Consider the following 18,255-nt stretch of genomic DNA (forward strand, 5'->3'; position numbering starts at 1 on the left):
CTATCAATGCTTTTTTTACACATGCAAGTTCAGATTCAGGCTCTCCCAATTCCACGCCAAAAGCCAATTCCTGATAACGACGACCAACTGATTTTCAAAAGAAGCTTGGACCCAAGTGCTTTATTAAATGGAATAGGCAGTACGTCAACAACCGGTGGGTTTGGTGGTATGGGCGGTATAGGCGGTTTTGCATCCCTATTTCAATCTAAAGGAACTGATCCTACTGATGAGCAACGACAGAAGCTTAAGGAAAAGATGGCTGGGTGGGGAGAACAAAGGCCAACTGATAATACACCAATGAATATTTTTGGTTTCAAAGTTGGTCCATCAATTGCAGGTCCGCCATTGATCGTCGTTCCAGTGAAATCTCCAGTAAACCCAGAATCAAAACCAGAACAAGAACAAAAACCAGAATCAAAACCAGAACAAGATCCAGAAGAATCAACCCCAAAACCAGAACAAAAGCCAGAACAAGAATCAAAACCAGAACAAAAGCCAAAACCAAAACCAGAACAAGAACAAGATCCAGTACAACAGGAAGAATCAACCCCGAAACCAGTACAAGATCCAGTACAACAACAGGAAGAATCAACTCCAAAACCAGTACAAGATCCAGTACAACAACAGGAAGAATCAACCCCGAAACCAGTACAAGATCCAGGTCCAGATTCAGCCGAGTTTTCTATGTAAAGTGGGTCGCGGCACTATCTCGAGTGCCTATACTGACCAATTCGGATCATCAAATCAAAAACGTAATGACGACAACACTAACAACCACAATGATAAATGATTGGCTATGGCAAAGCGTCTGATGAATAGATATATAATATTTTTTGAAATCAAACAACCCAGTAATTCTCTACTTAGCCTTATCTATTACTTCCACTCAACTATTTACAACCGTATTCACGTAAAATAAAATATTTTCGTATTTATCTTGCAAGCTACTTCTATTTGGTTTGTAATAAACGATGGCTAATGTTCGCTGGGTTTCCTACTACGAATTGACATTTTCAATTCTTCAGACACAGCGACCACCATATGATGCTCACACAAACTATAGTTTGGAGCGTGCCCTTTCTGCCCATTTGACATGGTCATATTGTACGATCAACAGATTCATCTATTGGAATCCATATATTAGATTCAATCATTATCAATCCAAATCTGCACAAACTCTTGTATCCCAAAATATCAATGCGTTCGTGTCCTAGCCAAGAAAACAATGATCGCACCTCAGTAATGCAACAGCTGTTTCCATGCCAATCACCAGGAACTAGTCAATTAAAGAGTTTAAAAATAATCTTGTCCAGTACACTGACACCAATCATTCCATGAAACTGGCAGTTTATTATACATCTTATATAGTGCTCTGCTTTACGTGAATACGGTAATGGTATATGAATGTCCTGGACTACCATCAAAGAAATAAATTATCATAACATTTGCTATGAGCTTAATTGAAAAATCAATGGGTGATTAAACGCTACACTTGAAGTGAAATGACATGATATTCAGGCCGTTATTCAGATAGCCATACCAAGCATTTGGTTGACTACCAGTTGAACTACAATGCATGAACTATTACACTAGCCATGTTTGGTGTAGGATTGCAGTGTCCTGAATATAGAAGCCCAGTAACGTCAGATGGAGTGAATTGAGTCGTATTGCTAATCAGTGGGATGATCCAGCATCCGGTGCACCAAGTCCCAAGGCTGCTACTGTGAGAATAAGGCTGAGAATGCGGCATAAAGCCATTAGATAACACGATGTGCTTCTTGTGTCATGCTTGGTGCTTCACTGGATTGCACGCTATATTCTATATTTTCACCGAGATAGGTGCATTCTCTGTGTCCGTTGTATGCCATATAGCTACGGGATTTCCCCTTTATGGCCATAAACAAGTACTGGGTTGAATAGAAAATTATATATGATTATTTCTTTACCGCAAGTCTACTTTAGCAGTTTTTAATCATTATTTAGCCATTGGCCACAACCGAGTCGATTACCAATGAGAGTACAGAGTCTCATTCTGTGGATATTTATGTTTTATCAAACATCACTTGTCACGGCTCTCCCCGTTTACGATAATGGCAATGGCCTGGAGTATGTCGTGCTGGAGAAACGAAATGTTTTCACTGATTTGGGAAACAAGATTAAGGCTGCATTTCAACCCGTCACCAACTTTTTTAATCGCGTATCAAAAGCCCAAAAACAGTCTAGTTTAAATGCTGGCACTGGATCGAACCCACTGGATAACGTCAGTGGTGTTAAAGATGATGGTAAAGATGCTGATAAAACTTCAAAAGAATTCAAGCCTATGTTTGATACTGCTGCTGATGATGATCCTCCACCACCACCAGTTGCTAAACCCAAACCATCAAAAAGTAAAATCAAATCACTAGAAGCTGAATTCAAAACATCGACAGTTATACCTGCAATTAGACCTGCATCTAAATTTATAGCATCTCCCACTGACGAATCGCAGGTAAAAGCTATTAGTCAACCATCACCCGTTCATCCACTATCATCCAATAGTCAATCATCATCCAATACTCGATCATCATCCAATACTCAAGTAGCACACCAGACAATCACTCAATCAATAACTTCTGACAATCAAACTCCGTTCATCATCACTCCATCTTCACAAAACAAGTTCATAGCTCCACAAGTTTCCGTCTCAGAAGTCCCTCAGGCACCCATTACTTCATCATTACAACATCCATCTCAGTCTCCAATGGTCAATCACCCATCTCAGTCTCCAATGGTCAATCACCCATCTCAGTCTCCAATGGTCAATCACCCATCTCAGTCCCCAATGATCAATCATCCATCTCAGTCTCCAATGGTCAATCATCCATCTCAGTCTCCAATGGTCAATCACCCATCTCAGCCCCTAATAGTCGACAATTCTTCCAATGATATAACATCGACGGCATTAAACCACAAAAAGACAAATCATGTCCCACAAGTATCGGATAAATCGGAAGTGATGGAAAGTCAAACCACATCAAATAACATTCATTCATCCTCTTCCCAGCATTCACATCCAGCACCTAAAAACGAGCCAATTGAAAATCAAAGTAGAACTACTCACACACCATCTATAAATGCTGTATCCAAGACAGACCGCGATGGGATTGAGGAATTGGATACACGTAAAAATATTGCAGGTACACACGAACGCCCCACTGATATAAACGATACTAGCGTTGATACAGAACTAAGCTGATAGTTGACAATATCGCCAAGCTTTTCTTCTGTAATATAAATCTATATCTTTTTGAATCGTTGTCTGCATTATATTCGTTTGGCTACAGTATCAGGCTGAAAGTCATGTAAACTCGTCCTATTCTTGGTCACGTCAAAGTATAAAACTGGTGTTGAGCTATTGGTTGTTGTATTGCCATGTTAAATCGATAGAGCAATGTACTTGGAAATTGATCATTGCATGCAGTCATGACCTATTGTGGATTGCAAAACTCGGTTATATTGTCCCTAAACCATGCTTTTTTGCTTGATCTCGGCTGTCAAGCGTTTTTGACCAATCTAAGCTATAGTATTTAATCGACACAGATACCTAGGTATCAGGTCTACCAAAATAAAAATAAATTATTGCTAAAAATAACATAAAAGGGACCGAGCGATCTTATAGTTTTTATTGTTGATAGTCGAAAAAGAGGTTAAGCGCTGCTATAGAGAAGTGAATGTGGAAGGTTCAAGGACAAGACTAATAGTAAGGGGAAGATGGACAAGATGAGTGATAAAATAAATTGCGTGCCAGTGACCTATTATTTAAACAGTCCCTTGCTCTTTTTTGCCTTGTCAGGAGTCATGGGACGTCCAGTGAGGATGCTCTTTTTGCGATCATCAAGTTCAATACGCTGGCGCTCCAGTTGTTCCTTCATTTCACGATGACGTGCATAAAGCTAAATTAATGGTACAGGGCAAGAGTTAAATGACTGTATAATGCGATGGACCCAGACACAACATCGTTGTAACAGAAAGTGTGTAAAAGTCAACTTACTTCATCTTCGGATTGCTTGAGCTTAGCTTCCTTTTCAGCAACCTTTTGTTGAAAGACTGCCTTCATTTCTGCCTCCATCTTGGCCATTTTTTGCTCATGTGCAAGACGCTCCTGCTCAAACTTGGACAATGGTGAACTATAGTAACAATAATCCATATAAACCATTAGTTGAAAATCAACAGCCAAGCGTAGTCGACAAAGACCATAAAACAGTAATAGTTGCAACTTACACTCCAGACTCGACGTTGTCAAGAGGTCCAACTTCAGCCAGCTTTTGCATACGGTAATGTTCGTAAAGCACCTCATTTGTATTTTCCTTGAGTTCTTCCATATGAGTGCGAATAAGCATTTGACGAAGTTTGACAAAATCACAATGGGTTTCATTGTCCACTTCGATGATACCCCATGGATACTTGCGTCCACGAATCTTTTTTCCAGCAACTTCAACCTCCTTATCGGAACCCACTACAGCGAATGGGATTTTCGAAATGATTTCCAAATTTTCCTGAATGGTTTCAGGATCATCAATCTCATGGGTTGGTGGTTGGTAAATGGAAATGTTGTGGAATGCAATATCTTCAAGAATCTATACATGTAGGATAAATAGTAATTAGACCAAGGACTCTAATGGGCTACATGTATTGAATATACATGGAGGAATGCTAGTTTAAAACAAATGACCACTTACACGAGCCTTGAAAGCTTTAATTTCCTCCTCGGTAAGAGTGTCTGATTTGGCAATGACAGGGATCAAGTTGACACGACCAGCGAGTCTTTTCATAAACTCAATGTCCAAAGGCTTAAGACTGTGCCCAGTAGGGGCAATGAAATACAGACAGGCGTGGACACGGGTGTCAATAATACGCTTACGATTTACACGGTTTTCCTGCTCAAGGAAAGCATCGAATCTAGCCTCTATATTTTCGAGAATCGGACGCCAGCTTTCCTCGTTGTTAACAAAGTCACCAAAGCCAGGTGTATCAATGCATGTCAACTTAAGCTTGACCCCATTTTCCTCGAGATCTATAAAGAATATATACGAATCAAAATTAAACGATGCATCGTCATAAGTGAGAAAATTACAATAAAAGCAACCAATGGTTGAAACTCACCAGCACTGATGGACTGGACCTCGACGGTTTTTGGAGTATCGGGGGAAGGTTCACGGGCTTCTTTGAGTGGGTAGAGAATGGTTCCAAAAAGTGTATTGACAAGAGTTGACTTGCCAAGTCCCGACTCGCCTATAAAGCATTCAAGTGATGAGTATAAACATGATGGCACTATTGCAATTACATTTGTACTTACCGACAACCATAAGAGTGAATTGAAACCCCTTTTTAAGAGCCTTGCGATGGAACTGCTGGGGTAGATTGTGGAAGCCCACAAAAGCACTGAGCTTTTTCTTGATAACCGGAATCTATGTGCGTACAAAACATGATGAAAAAACATACAAATAGAAAAATGGACATGATAAATTAAATGAGTTACTGAATCAAACAGACGAGATGCTAAGGAGGTAGGATTATGGGAGTAGGAGCCATTGGATAGTCAACTACCAGCAAGTGGGAGTTTTAGTACGTATGGATTGCAAGTGATCATGAATCTGTACAACTAGACTCTAACCTACAAATGGACCACCACATACACGGGGCTTGCTGGCACTCCATTTTATTTAGTGCATGCGGCAGGCAACCAAATGTGGCGTGCAATGGAAACGAATGCAGTTGTAGCGACAGCAAGTATTTGCTAGTCTGCACTGCTCCCTAGATCAAAGCAACCAAACTCCTGATAAAGATGAACCAGTGTGCAAGGAGGGTTTCTCCAGACTGCAGCCAGGCAAAGTCACCATGCCAACCTTGACAGGATAAACAATGAAGCTGGCATTTGATATAAAAAAGGAAATACATGCAAATTGAAAGTGACTATCAGGCCAAGAGTATTACATTAGCTATGTCTGAGATGTTGGTACCAGGCAAGATGAGCGTCGTAGTTGTATTGGCAGACAGGGAAGATGTGTTCAAGTCATTCCGATGGAAAACAGGTGTTTGAGCGACATTGATGGCATTACAGCAACAGGAATGAAAACAGTTAGTCTATGGCACTAGTTTGGTAACAATAGGAACAGCACACAAGTGCTATGCAAGAATGACATCAACAGTCCATTTGGTAGTCTGATTCTTGCTCTACACTTGATAGATTCAATGTGGCTGTTGAGTGGTCGAGGATTGACTCGACTCCACTCTAGTAATGTACTCTTATTTTCAACAGGTGGTGGGAATGAATGCGCTGTCAATCTAGTAGCAAGTTGTTATCAAGTAGATGCAGCCTCAAAGCAACTCACCAGCCATGACAGACCAAATAAATCAGTAGTTGTGAACAAAGGAAAACAAAACAAAGCTCGTTGATTTGAAGTCGCTCTCAGTCGGGCCATCACGTGTGGTGCTTCATATTTATCAAGATCCACAGTAGGTTGTCTCTGATACTATTCGTAGTCTGTTCTACTAGTCCAGCTAAGTCATCTAGAAAACACTCCATCTCATACTCTCGAAGCATGATTGTGTGTTGTTGAATCTTCAATCCCAAGACGCGACCCGTCAATTATAATCATATTCACGTAGTGGAACACTATCTTGTAATGATTGCCACTATTTTGTTTCGGAGTCAATAGCAGTCAACCACTCGTTGCGTATCATTGATTGAGATGAACTACATTGCTGGATCAATACATTTTTCAATTTTTGTTCTAAACACAACATTGCTAGTTTTGAACTGGGATTGTCTTTCTCCTTTTTTTACATAACCATACATTTTACAATCATCAGACTCTTTCAAATCCAGATATTGGGTTCGCCTGTTTTGATGTTAATCAAACCCATTTGAAATTTTTAGATATGTTCTAGTTCAAGAAAACAGGATTGAGTATTACAAATGAATACTGTGATTGACATGTATAGTCGCATTCCTGAGATGCTTATTCAGAGAGTTGGAGATTGAACAGGTGTCAAGGATGTGGCATATACTGAAACTGTAGTAAACGCTGTTTTGAACATTCGTTCAGTTTTTTATACAAAGTGAACAGATGGAAAAAGAGTGGTAAATTTTGTCAATGAGTTCAGAAAACACAACGCTGTCCAGTAAATTTGTGGAAATTATTTCAGACCGGCTATTTATTATGCAATTTGGTACCCTTATTTAATGCTCCATTTTACGTGAATACGGCTGTAATAATATAGAATCAAAGTTCCAACTCTTATGCAGGCTTTGATTACTTTTATTCTTCAACTCTCCGTGTAAATCTATCTGCAGTACTACTAAATCGACCATAGGCATAATGCCACTTGATTTTTCTCGAATTATTGATAATCTCTCTGTCAATCATATTGTCATTGCGCCTGCCCCAATCACCACACATGCTACTCCTCAAACCCACGCCAATCCATATGCTTTGTTGGGCTCTCCCCACCCATTTCCTTATAACATACCCTCCGCTTTCTTGGTGTGTACTCTTATCCTAACCTGTGTGGTTTTTGCTGGGATAATGATTACGACTGTCATGTCCGTTCATTCCCGACGCCTCAAGTCCAGTCGAAAGTATTCGAGTTCATCCCAGCAGCAGTCTGCTTCCAAACCTACAACAAGAGATCAACAACGCCATTTATCTCAATCTAGCCAGCTAACCGTTCAAGGTGTTATTCACAATGACAATTATTTTCCATCAAAAAGTACAAACATTCTACTGGAACGCCAAAACACTCTCACAAGATACAACAGCACCAGCAAGTCCAGAATTCCCCCCTGGCAATTACCCCAGCAAAACTCCATGGTCATTGCTGTTGCAACCGAAAATGAAACCTACATTGCTCCAAAGATGCCCTTGAGCATTCCAACACGAAAGCACTCGATCGGTTTAAAATCCAAATCTGCCTCTACTTTTGACTATCCGCTATCCAATCTCTCCATTTCAAATTTAAAATCACACAGTAGGAGTGATCTATCTTATTCATCACAGCGGAATCTCATTTCTGGTCGCAGCGAGCCCAGCAACCTCGAGCTACAACAGGCATTGAATGCCCAAAGACTATTTATTGAAAACTCGACAGGTCAGAAATTAGACTATTTTGATCAAGGACAACCTGGTCAATCTGCTAGGTCATTGTATTCAAAAGAGCAAGGCAGAGCTGCAAAAGATGAAATCAACTCCGTTTTGCCACGTTTATCGTTCCAGGAATCCTCCTACAATTTTATGCCAGAGCAAGAGTATGCCGATCCTCAAAGAAATCGCATCAATATTGCGCTTGCAAGCGCTTTGCGAACAACTCGCTTGTCTGTATCCCATTTACCCAAGACTGCCGACTCACATATGCGTGCAAAAGAACGTGATATTCTAGACTCCTACTGGAGTTCATAAGGTTAAATAAACTCTTGTTTTTCCTTTACATACTGCTTTTATCAATGTCAAGTTTATTGGTACATGTAGTGGGTTTCTTCATTTTGGTGAAACATCAAACGAATAGCAGTGCACTTGTCCCAGCTGTAGAAATAACTCAAGGAACAAGGACCAATTTTCCGTTAAGGAACCCACTCAACGACGCACCAATGGCTGAAGTCAGTTCTGCATCGGTTTTTGTTGAAAGCGAAAATAGCTCGTGGGTCGGCTCTTTTAATTTCCCTTGTCGAACAAGATCCAGTAATTCTGTAAACAGTTGCTTGCGTTGCGAAAATGGATGCAGTTCAAACCATTCGTTTAACCAAAATCCAAAACACTTGATATCCTTGAAAATAAATAACGAGGTGGGCAAAGCCACTGGTTCTTTGGACATGCCTCCATAGGTTACAAAATGAGCATGGCGTCTATACAATAGCCATTTAAAGGGTTACTTTTATGCCATGTAAGCCAATCTACACTTTAAATCAAAAATAAATCAGGAACTTACCCAAGAAGGCGAGCCACATTGGTCGCGCTTTTCCCTCCAACACCATTTAATCCAAGTTTTGGAGCTGGTCCCAATGCAGCAATCTGTCGCATGATTTCGGGAGTACGTAGCTGTTCTTCCGTTACCACCATATCAGCACCAAGGTCTTTGAGCTGCTTAATTAGCACTTCCAGATTAGGTCTAGAAAGGTAGTTGGTTGTGCATACGCGTTAAATCTTGTGATGTCAAAGTAGGATGCAGATAAAAAGCATATACCTGTTACGAACTACATTCACAGTCTTGAATCCCCATGCATGGGCCAGTTGAATAACGGCTTGTCCCACCCCAGAATTGGCAGAATTTTGGATAATCACATCACCAGGCTGAAGCTGAGCAAAATCCTTGATCATGCGATAGGCTTTGTTTCATTATCAAATAAATCCAGTATCAACAACATAATGGATCCTTAATAAATGATCGAGCTATTCGGATATCAACACATCACCTACCAGTTGGAGGATTGACAGATATAGTGGCTGCAGAAACATGCGAAACTCCTTCAACCTGTCCCAAATTGAGCAGATCGTTGCATTCAGCAATTGCATATGTCTGCCAAGATCCTATCGCTCTTGTGATGGGAAGGACCCAGTCACCAGGTGATACGGTATGAACATTTTCCCCAGCAGCAATCACTTGGCCTACACCTTCATTTCCACCAACAAAATCAATGCCATTTACAAATGATGTTTTTACTGGATATGTGCCTGTTTAAATCCAGATATTGTTAGACCCAAACACAATTGAAAGTCGAAAATTAATACATTAAACCGACCTTGAATCACATTAATATCTGCCGGATTGACTGATGCTGCAAGAATTTTGACAAGTACTTTATTTGGACCTAATGGACCAAGTGGAATATGCTTGACACTAATACCACGAGCAGATGAATGCATTGTTTCATTGCAAATAGTTAGTATTGGATTTGAGTCGATGAATTGAGACTGATCTGGAAATAAAATGAACCTGTTCAATTACCTTAAAACTTGCTCTGGAGGGCCATGTTTTGAGTAAACGATGGCTTTGGATTGAGTTGGAAGACTTCCAGAAACAGTGCTAACGAAGCGAGATGAAAATACTTTTTCTGCCGCTTCAAATTCAGCTCTATACATGCCTGGCTTCATGTGTCCTGCCAATGCAGATATTCGGCCCAGCATAGATGATCTGCGATTCATTTTGAACAGCAAGTCAATAATCTGCTGGTTGACTGTTGTAAATGTTGCGGATAAAGTACTATCACGTGAGCTGGTGTTCATCGAGTCAATCTCGGCATCTTATCAAAGCCATCAATTCTCAAGTTTACAATTGCAAGCAATTAAAGATTGTGCAGTTTTATTCCATTAGTAAGCCAACTAAAGCACGAGTCTGTCCATAGTCACGATGCCAGTCTCGGCTTGGCCTTCACCATTCAATACCCGATTATTGTGCTCATATTTAAGTGCCAACAGCTTGCACACATCCGCAAACATACCAATCTGCTTCATGTTCGGTTCATGTTCAGCCTAAAGTTCACCAGGTAATTTAAATTCGGTATCAGTTTATGATCGGCATTTAAACTATTGTATTTTCCATCTCTTTGATATAGACAGCTTCAAATCAAAAAAATTACCTTGACTTTTTTCTGCTGTTCTCGAAGTGCCTTGACGTGATGTTCATGCTCAACAATCTTTTTGTTATAATGTTCACGATAGGTTTTGAATCCGCGTGCCTTTTGTTGAAGCTCAATCATCTCGTCTCCGCCAATATATGACTTCATTTCAGCCATCACTATAACATTGATATTGCAATATCAGTAAAACGTAGATTTACTGCAAAGTTGCAAAATACTGAACACATGGTGAAATCATGCAAGCAAAAATAAATCACCTCGATCCTGTGATATCTCTGCTAGCTGATGCATACAATTGATATAATGATATCGACTCTGATCGTTAATAATATCTTGTCGGTTTCCTTTCATCTCTTGATCCATCTTTGTTGTCTCACTGTAAACTAAATCGCTTAGAACCTCATGGCCAATATACTTGCAACTATAATGACCAGATTTACCTTTCAACTCCAATAAGAGTTGCATCATAAATTCGTTTTTTCTCCAAATAGTTTATTTCTAGCTCTTGGGCATCTTGGCGAAGTTGTCGCAGTTCTTGAATTACTGGCGCCAGCATGTTTTTTTTCTCCTGAAATATATACACCAAAGTTTAAATATCACTTTTAATCAATACTGGGTTGTTGATTGCATATTTAAAACTAATCACCAACGTACATTGATTGTGTTTAAAAGCGTTTGAATAATCTCTGATATCTCGTCAAGTGTTCGACCTTTAACTTGATCAATCTCACTCTTTTTCTCGGATACCTGCATGCCAATAACCCATTCAAAGTGTTAGCATAGCGTCCTTATTGTATGTTTTGTATGCATGAGTCGACTGATGATCATAGCTTCACCTTTTCAAGTGTTTCCTGGGCTGCATGAAACCCAACAACACCGCGCTTTTGTTCTATGGCATGAATCATATCTTGAAGTGCTGTTTCTTTGGTTTGAAGCAACTATAATAAATTTAAACAATCAGTGGATTTAAAATACTTGATTTCAAAACAATTTAAACTCGACATCATTTTAAACAATCAATATACCTCTCCAGTACGCTGTAAAATGCCATACTCTGCCATGAGTTCGGACAACTCTGCCTTTTTGCGTTTAAAGTTGGTAGACTTGCCACGTAACTCAGATACATATCTCTTAAAATCTTCTCCTTTAAGCATTTTTGTTCCTGATGACTGTTTAATTTGATCCTGTTTAGATGCCCATTGCGTATTGAGAACAGCAAGCTCTGCCGTTAGTGCTGATAGGCGTTGAACTGCGCCTTCCTTTTTGCGAGAAATGATTGCTGCTTGCTGTCTAAATAGGGCTAGGTTTGCATCCGATGTGCTACAATTTTGGGTCATTCAATTTTAAATATACATTGATATTACTGAAACCAGTTATGCATATACCTTCAAAACAATGCTTACCTGGCTTTGGTCATCTTTTGCTCAGCAAGTTGAGCAATTCTTAAATTTGTTTCGGAAATCTCTTTTTCAATTGCAGTGAGATCCGATTCACTCATTGCCGGTTCTGCAAGAATACTTGACAAGTCGCGAATTTTTGATCGGATTTCCTCGACTGTTTTAGGCAAGCTTTCTTCGGAAAGAAACCGATTCATTTTGTATTCTTCCTGCATTTTTGCAAAAAATGCATCGGGACTTGCACTTGTCAAGTTTGCCTATTTAAACCTCAAAGAAAAATAAGGTGGTTGGCATGATTTCTATATAAAATAGATACGCTACCTTGCATATATAGTGCACAAACCTTGACATTCTTTAGCTCTTGTATGGCTTTGTTTAATTTTTGATCTGCATTGGTGACCTGCATGCGTTGATCCTTTATCCGTTCTGTAATCTCTGCCTCGCTTTGCTGCTCCATTCTCAGATTTCTTGCAGCCTCTAACCACTGGTTGCAATTGGCCTAAACATATCAATTTATAAACATGATCAAGTTATCAATCCTATTTTCTTGACGCATGCTGACATCCATCTGGCAATACGACTTACCACACCCTCTACTTTTTTTTGAAGTTTGGCAACTTTACTCATGACCTGTTGCTTTTCTTCTTCCATCTGTTGTATTTCTCTTTTGATTACAGCGGCATTATTACCTAAGTATTACACGTCTGTAAGCCATGGGTGCGTGCATTGACACAAGAATATCAGTGCAATTTTGATGAATTGGTGTTTGAAATTCACCTGATTGTTTTAATCCATCAAGCCATTTATGCGAGCTTTTAAATTCTTCCTGAGCCGAGCTGATTTGAGTTATAAGATCCACAATCACTACATTTTGAATGAATGCCATCATCGAGAACATGTAATGGTAAGTATCGCCTTATTAAATTCAAATAAATAGATTGAGTAGTTTACTTTGATCCTGAGAAAACTCTGGAGGAACTTCAGGAATGGATAGAAATAAAGCCAAGTATGCTCGCTTTTTATGTATTTCAAAATCTTTTACGAGAAACAAGAGTGTGGAAAAAAGAGTTTTGCGTTCTAGTTCAAACAGATTTTGACCGAGTTCATCACTAAAAGTGTATAATCATAGGGTTGAGATGCAGATGGTTAGGATTTCAATACACTTGGATTCATTGTTGGTATTTGTCAACGCGTATTTCAAGGCATGCAGCTCAACATGAACAGTTTCAAACTATTGCATTACAATGATGGTATACTATTGGGCTTTAGATTGGAGTTTTAAACGGACGTACAAATTGGATACTGCATCCTTGAACTTGAGCATGCGTAAAAAGTCGGATAGCCTTGCAACCGTATCTTCTGGCAGTTCGTTTCGAATATCAACATTACGATGTGGAGACTGTAAGTTGGCTTGGTCAATATTGGACACCACATCACTAATACATTGTAAAAGCTGAATAGGCGTGATAGTATCGTGAAGTTGAATGACTGTCCAAGTCTTGGAGAAGGGTGGAGCGGAGAGTCGCTCAGCAAGAAGTTTCAAATCTGCTGGAGTTGCCATGCTGTAGAATTTGAAATGGCTGGATAGAATGAAAGCTTGTAAAATTGCATCAACTATTTCTAAAATACGAATGTAATTTGCGAATGCTACACTTTAATCCATCGATACAGGCTTATTTTCTAATGTTTTATTTGCCAGCAAGGTATCACTTGTAGATGGCAAGAAATCAAGCACATATTTCTGATTGCTCATGAGCAGAGTCAGGAATAGGTTGATATGGTGCATACATCAAGCATGACCTTGCAGTGTGTAAATATATCGCACATACAACCAACTGAAATCGCCGCTATACAACACTATGTTTATTATGCTAAAGTGGTTATCGGCAGGATGAGAGTGAGCCATAAACTCTATACCTCGCGACATGGCTGTTGAATGGTTGGCAGATCATGCTTAATCAGTGAGTTTGTGGCTTTGTGAAATCATGTCTAGAATCAAATGAGCACGGCGGAGAAACACCAACCTTTTCAAAAAGCTCAAAGGACACGATGTTCAGTAAATCTGGTGTGAATTATCATCAATCATTTCATGAGACTGCCCGCTTATTATGTATTTTGGCATCCTTATATAGTGTTCCATTTTACGTGAATATGACTGTAACAATTATTGACAAACTCTCATCCTAAAATGCATAGTTTAAACATATTTTTGACCATTATGCTCCTCCCATGGTCATTTGCAGTGGTTCCTCTGACATTTGAACCGACATTACTGTCGCTAATAAACGTGCAGACAGCGCCATATCACCTGGCAAAACGAAAACACCAGGAATCATATTCTGAGCTTCAGTATAGTCATAAATCAACGAAAACACAACTGCCATCATACGACTTTATTTCTACTACTATGATGCAGTTTCCCAAACTCGTCAATTTCCTGGATGGTACAACCAATGTGACAGTGTTTTTACCTAGCGACCAAGCATTTCTAAATCTTGAAAAACAATTTCCAAGTTACTACAACAGTATACTCGAAAAAAACTCGACCATGTTCAAGTTTCTTCAATGTAATAGTGAAATGTCGATCATATTTAAACTTACCAACCTCGGTCAGTTTTAAACCTATATTGTTCAATTCTAACTTGTTCCAAATATACATACTAGATCACGTACTTGGATACTCGTACGATGTAAACCTACAAGAAGCATCACGAACATTTCAAACCACCTACTCTAACGAGCCCCTCATGATCAGCATCGACAGCGACCACAATATTAATGTTGGATCGGGAATAGAAAGAGTTGCAAGAGTTACGCATACTCAATATGCTACTAACGGTATCATCAACTTTATAGATGATGTTTTGGTTCCACCAAGAAAATTCGAATTTGTTGTTCGCTCGCGGCCTGATTTGAGTTCATTTTACAAGTTTGTGCTTTCCAGTCCAGGTATGCTGTCAGCACTGAATGCTCTAAAAGGAACAACCATGTACGTATTTTAATAGTTAACAATACACGATCTTGATCTAGTTTGGGTTGGTTGATAGCTTATATATTTTATTTCATACACACATCACGACAGATTTGCTCCAACCAACAAAGCGTTTCAAAAACTCAATGCTACCGAATCCAACAAAGACATTTACAACCATGTCGGCGTGGTATCGTCGATAATCGATTACCATATCATCAAACCAATGGTATCAAGTCTTATATTTGCAACGTTTTCTGCAAAAGGTAATTCAGTTGCAACAGGACTGCCAGGTGAAAACATGACCATCACATTCAACGGTTCATATGGTGTCGTTCATGGAGCGTCCGAATGCAACGAGGCTGAATTGATTCAAACAGACATTATATTGGATGGTGGGAACATGCTGCATTTAATTGATACTGTTTTACTTCCCTCCGTTAATGCCATGAACTATGCCAAAAAAAATAACTATACACTTCGTCCCAGTTTTTGAGTCTTGGTATGAATAATGCATACTTATTGAATAGTGATATGAATGTCACAAATAAATTTATTTCGACTTCATTTCACATGCTCAACTTTAAAACTTTTGAAAGCTTAATTTCATAAAACCAACAAGAATAAACGAGGTGTATTGAACAACACAGAAAAACAATCAAACCAATACCATCATTTTTTGAAATGGGCGTGATCTACAGTTAAATGTGCATTGCTGACAACATTTTGACCATCAATTTTGAACAGTTTGACAAGAATGAGAATGTGCCAAGAGATCCATCCAGCAATACAGAAATCGACCACATTAGTGATCCGTGTTGGTGCATACAATCGCATCAAATAAATAGCAAACCCAACCTTGGTATGAGAAACACCATGCTCATCCATGTGAACAGGTTTCGACTTGGATTTTTTTGTATCGGTACAGGTTTTGGTGGCAGGTTGAATAAGAAATTCTTTGATTTCAAATAAAAATGTTTCAGTGCTGTCAATCACGGAGCGAGGTAAGAGTGCACTAATTGCTTTGCTTTTAGCAATAAATGGTTCACGAAGCCTGCGTACTTGTTTTACTCCTTCTTCAGCAACCAATTCGTCGATACAAACAGGAGTGACTTTCCCACTCCAAATGTCATACGCATCTTGTTTACGTCCATCACTGAAATTGTTAAGGTAGTAACGAGTCAAAGAGTTTATGCCATCATTTATACTGCCTCTGATTACTTGGCGTTCTCCTGTGCGAGTGATATCGGCTTTGAGGGCTCTTGTTCCTGCATATAGAAGCGAAATGGCGTCTCCTGAATCTGCCCAGATATTGGTTAAGCTGGAAAGATTGCATGAAAGAGTACGACGTACATCTGCGGCAGTATCGTATATATCCGATGAAGATACGCCTGTAGAGGGAGAGCTTTTGCAAGAAAGCATACCAGGAGATAGATTCTGCACTTGAAAGGCAATCATATATCGAGCAAAAATGCTGCACGTCAAATTAGTTCGATCCAAACTGTCCAAACACGAGATGCGTGCTACACCTGTTTGAAGTTGAAGGAGTTTCAACGATCCTTTTGAGTGCAAAGAAGGAACTTCACCTTCGGCTGAAAAGCTGCCGTTATTTAAAAGTCGTATTCGCACTCGATCAAGTAAAATATCCATGTTGTCGTACTTCATCCTTTTACACCACTTGTTTAACGGAAACGATTCATACGTTACTTTGGGGTCTTTGAAACGCTGCACCGTGCTTTCGAATGTTTCGGTCAAAGGTTTTTCAAACCCTGTATCATCAAGTAAATTGACACAAACGACTTTTCCATGATCAGCATTGCTGGACAAAAGACGCTCACCAATATATTGATGTTTGAGATCTGTGTAATGTTTTTGAACGGGAGTCCATGATTCTTCACTGGAAGTATCAGCAATCTTGAGAGCAGGTCGGTAGCTGAGATCAAGTTTTTGTGTCCATAACAATGGTACAGACCCTCGAATCTGAACAAATGATGAAATAAGCTTATTTTTTACAAAGTCATGATCAAACACAATCTGTTCCATTTCCACACTGTTTGCTGCATTTCCCTCTTCATCAATACCACGACGCATATATCGAGTACCTAGTCGACAGTGGCTTAGACGAGACACCAGAGTTAAAGTATACGATTTGGAAGTGATTTCCTTTTGATTTTCAGAGAGTAAAGAATTTCCCTCCAAATTGGGGTTGTAGTCTATATCAATGCTTCCAGCAAACCCAGCAATGATCTTGAGTACCCACGGATGAGTATCACGTTTAGGTGTTGCAGCAGAAATCAAGGCGGATTGCATGTGCAGATTGAAAAAGTAGCGATCATCAATGCGTGTATCCGAGGAAGTTGTAGTATTAGCAATGAAATTGTGCTGCATAGAATGCGTCAAGTCATACGTGGAAGAATAGTATAGCTGGCCAGAGTCGAGAATGCTGCGAATATGCTCAAGTAGCTTTTTATCTGCAAAATACTACCAGCCATGAACAGCAGGGATTAGCTAGGCTATCACATGATTATAATCAACAAGACATTTATTGGACTTTTAAATCACCCATCAAACGAGTCAGTTACCTGCGCTAATACTGTGTCATCCAAATTTTCTGGAGAAGCAGGATAGATGGTACCAGCAACAGGAATCACAATACCAGTCTTGATACGCCATATTTTGTGCGATTGGATTGTAGCAGCCAAACTACGAGAGGTGATTCCAACCAGATATTGTCCTACATAGTTTAAAATGGAGATGGTTCATATAGCATTGATTCTATTTTATAAAATCAAATCAATGCATTTATACCAATAGAAATCAACCGTACCATATACAAGTGATAGTAAACCAACAACACCCATGATATCTGTGGTTGAAGTGATTGTATTGGTGGAGGTTGGTAGCGCATCTTCTCTTTCTATAGAAACGTATTGAAACCCCCATTTTTAGTATATAAAGATGAATCATTCAGCAAGAACCTTTACAGACAACTCGAGTTTCATGACACTACAGCTATAACCGATACCTTGTACTTTAACTTCTCGATCTGAAATGACCAGCATGGTAGAAGGCTCGTCACCATTCATGTCCAATCTCAGAGTGTTTTCCACAAGAGTACGACCATCATTGGTCTGCAGCACCTTGAATGAAGACCTGTGCAATACACCAGATGAGGGAATCATCTTGGTTGACATGTGAGAGTTGGCCGCGACGGAAAGCACTGCAGCATAACGTGATCTCACCTGACTGCTTATGGTCTTGATTTCACTTTGAGC

General features: G+C 39.5%; 8 protein-coding genes across 8 annotated transcripts; 4 read left to right on the plus strand and 4 right to left on the minus strand.

The window, feature by feature from the left end:
- Window positions 1–21: 21 nt before the first annotated feature.
- On the plus strand, window positions 22–690 carry BATDEDRAFT_85833 (uncharacterized protein; the record flags this gene model as incomplete). The annotated part of the gene is made up of 1 exon (XM_006675974.1): window positions 22–690. The coding sequence occupies one exon, from the start codon at window positions 22–24 to the stop codon at window positions 688–690; it is 669 nt and encodes a 222-aa protein (XP_006676037.1).
- A 1,321-nt stretch (window positions 691–2,011) lies between these two features.
- On the plus strand, window positions 2,012–3,235 carry BATDEDRAFT_21806 (uncharacterized protein; the record flags this gene model as incomplete). The annotated part of the gene is made up of 1 exon (XM_006675323.1): window positions 2,012–3,235. One exon carries the CDS (start codon window positions 2,012–2,014, stop codon window positions 3,233–3,235), a length of 1,224 nt encoding a protein of 407 aa, XP_006675386.1.
- Window positions 3,236–3,639: 404 nt separating this feature from the next.
- BATDEDRAFT_36444 (septin CDC3) lies at window positions 3,640–6,396 on the minus strand. The gene is made up of 8 exons (XM_006675806.1): window positions 6,372–6,396; window positions 5,974–5,984; window positions 5,336–5,447; window positions 5,143–5,271; window positions 4,719–5,053; window positions 4,261–4,616; window positions 4,031–4,166; window positions 3,640–3,932 (listed from the first exon to the last, which is right to left on the minus strand). Exons 1-8 carry the CDS (start codon window positions 6,376–6,378, stop codon window positions 3,795–3,797), a joined length of 1,224 nt encoding a protein of 407 aa, XP_006675869.1. The 5' UTR covers window positions 6,379–6,396; the 3' UTR covers window positions 3,640–3,794.
- Window positions 6,397–7,323: 927 nt separating this feature from the next.
- On the plus strand, window positions 7,324–8,465 carry BATDEDRAFT_84807 (uncharacterized protein). The gene has a single exon (XM_006675975.1). The coding sequence runs from the start codon at window positions 7,362–7,364 to the stop codon at window positions 8,436–8,438; it is 1,077 nt and encodes a 358-aa protein (XP_006676038.1). The 5' UTR covers window positions 7,324–7,361; the 3' UTR covers window positions 8,439–8,465.
- Window positions 8,466–8,574: 109 nt separating this feature from the next.
- On the minus strand, window positions 8,575–10,115 carry BATDEDRAFT_8454 (enoyl-[acyl-carrier-protein] reductase; the record flags this gene model as incomplete). Its single annotated transcript, XM_006674941.1, has 6 exons — window positions 8,575–8,881; window positions 8,965–9,144; window positions 9,220–9,361; window positions 9,453–9,707; window positions 9,776–9,873; window positions 9,982–10,115. The coding sequence occupies 6 exons, from the start codon at window positions 10,113–10,115 to the stop codon at window positions 8,575–8,577; spliced, it is 1,116 nt and encodes a 371-aa protein (XP_006675004.1).
- Window positions 10,116–10,355: 240 nt separating this feature from the next.
- Window positions 10,356–13,570, minus strand: BATDEDRAFT_21810 (uncharacterized protein; the record flags this gene model as incomplete). Its single annotated transcript, XM_006675324.1, is given in 13 exon segments — window positions 10,356–10,505; window positions 10,613–10,770; window positions 10,870–11,033; window positions 11,053–11,180; window positions 11,267–11,359; window positions 11,449–11,550; window positions 11,638–11,932; window positions 12,016–12,266; window positions 12,353–12,508; window positions 12,595–12,698; window positions 12,787–12,924; window positions 12,961–13,118; window positions 13,302–13,570. The coding sequence occupies 13 exon segments, from the start codon at window positions 13,568–13,570 to the stop codon at window positions 10,356–10,358; spliced, it is 2,166 nt and encodes a 721-aa protein (XP_006675387.1).
- Window positions 13,571–14,416: 846 nt separating this feature from the next.
- On the plus strand, window positions 14,417–15,476 carry BATDEDRAFT_85835 (uncharacterized protein; the record flags this gene model as incomplete). Its single annotated transcript, XM_006675976.1, has 3 exons — window positions 14,417–14,618; window positions 14,674–14,998; window positions 15,092–15,476. 3 exons carry the CDS (start codon window positions 14,417–14,419, stop codon window positions 15,474–15,476), a joined length of 912 nt encoding a protein of 303 aa, XP_006676039.1.
- A 176-nt stretch (window positions 15,477–15,652) lies between these two features.
- Window positions 15,653–18,174, minus strand: BATDEDRAFT_21812 (uncharacterized protein; the record flags this gene model as incomplete). The annotated part of the gene is made up of 4 exons (XM_006675325.1): window positions 15,653–17,461; window positions 17,563–17,714; window positions 17,808–17,897; window positions 18,006–18,174. 4 exons carry the CDS (start codon window positions 18,172–18,174, stop codon window positions 15,653–15,655), a joined length of 2,220 nt encoding a protein of 739 aa, XP_006675388.1.
- Window positions 18,175–18,255: the final 81 nt, after the last annotated feature.

Source organism: Batrachochytrium dendrobatidis (genome assembly GCF_000203795.2).
Source record: "Batrachochytrium dendrobatidis JAM81 unplaced genomic scaffold BATDEscaffold_1, whole genome shotgun sequence".
In the NCBI taxonomy this organism is placed as follows: Eukaryota; Fungi; Chytridiomycota; class Chytridiomycetes; order Rhizophydiales; genus Batrachochytrium; species Batrachochytrium dendrobatidis.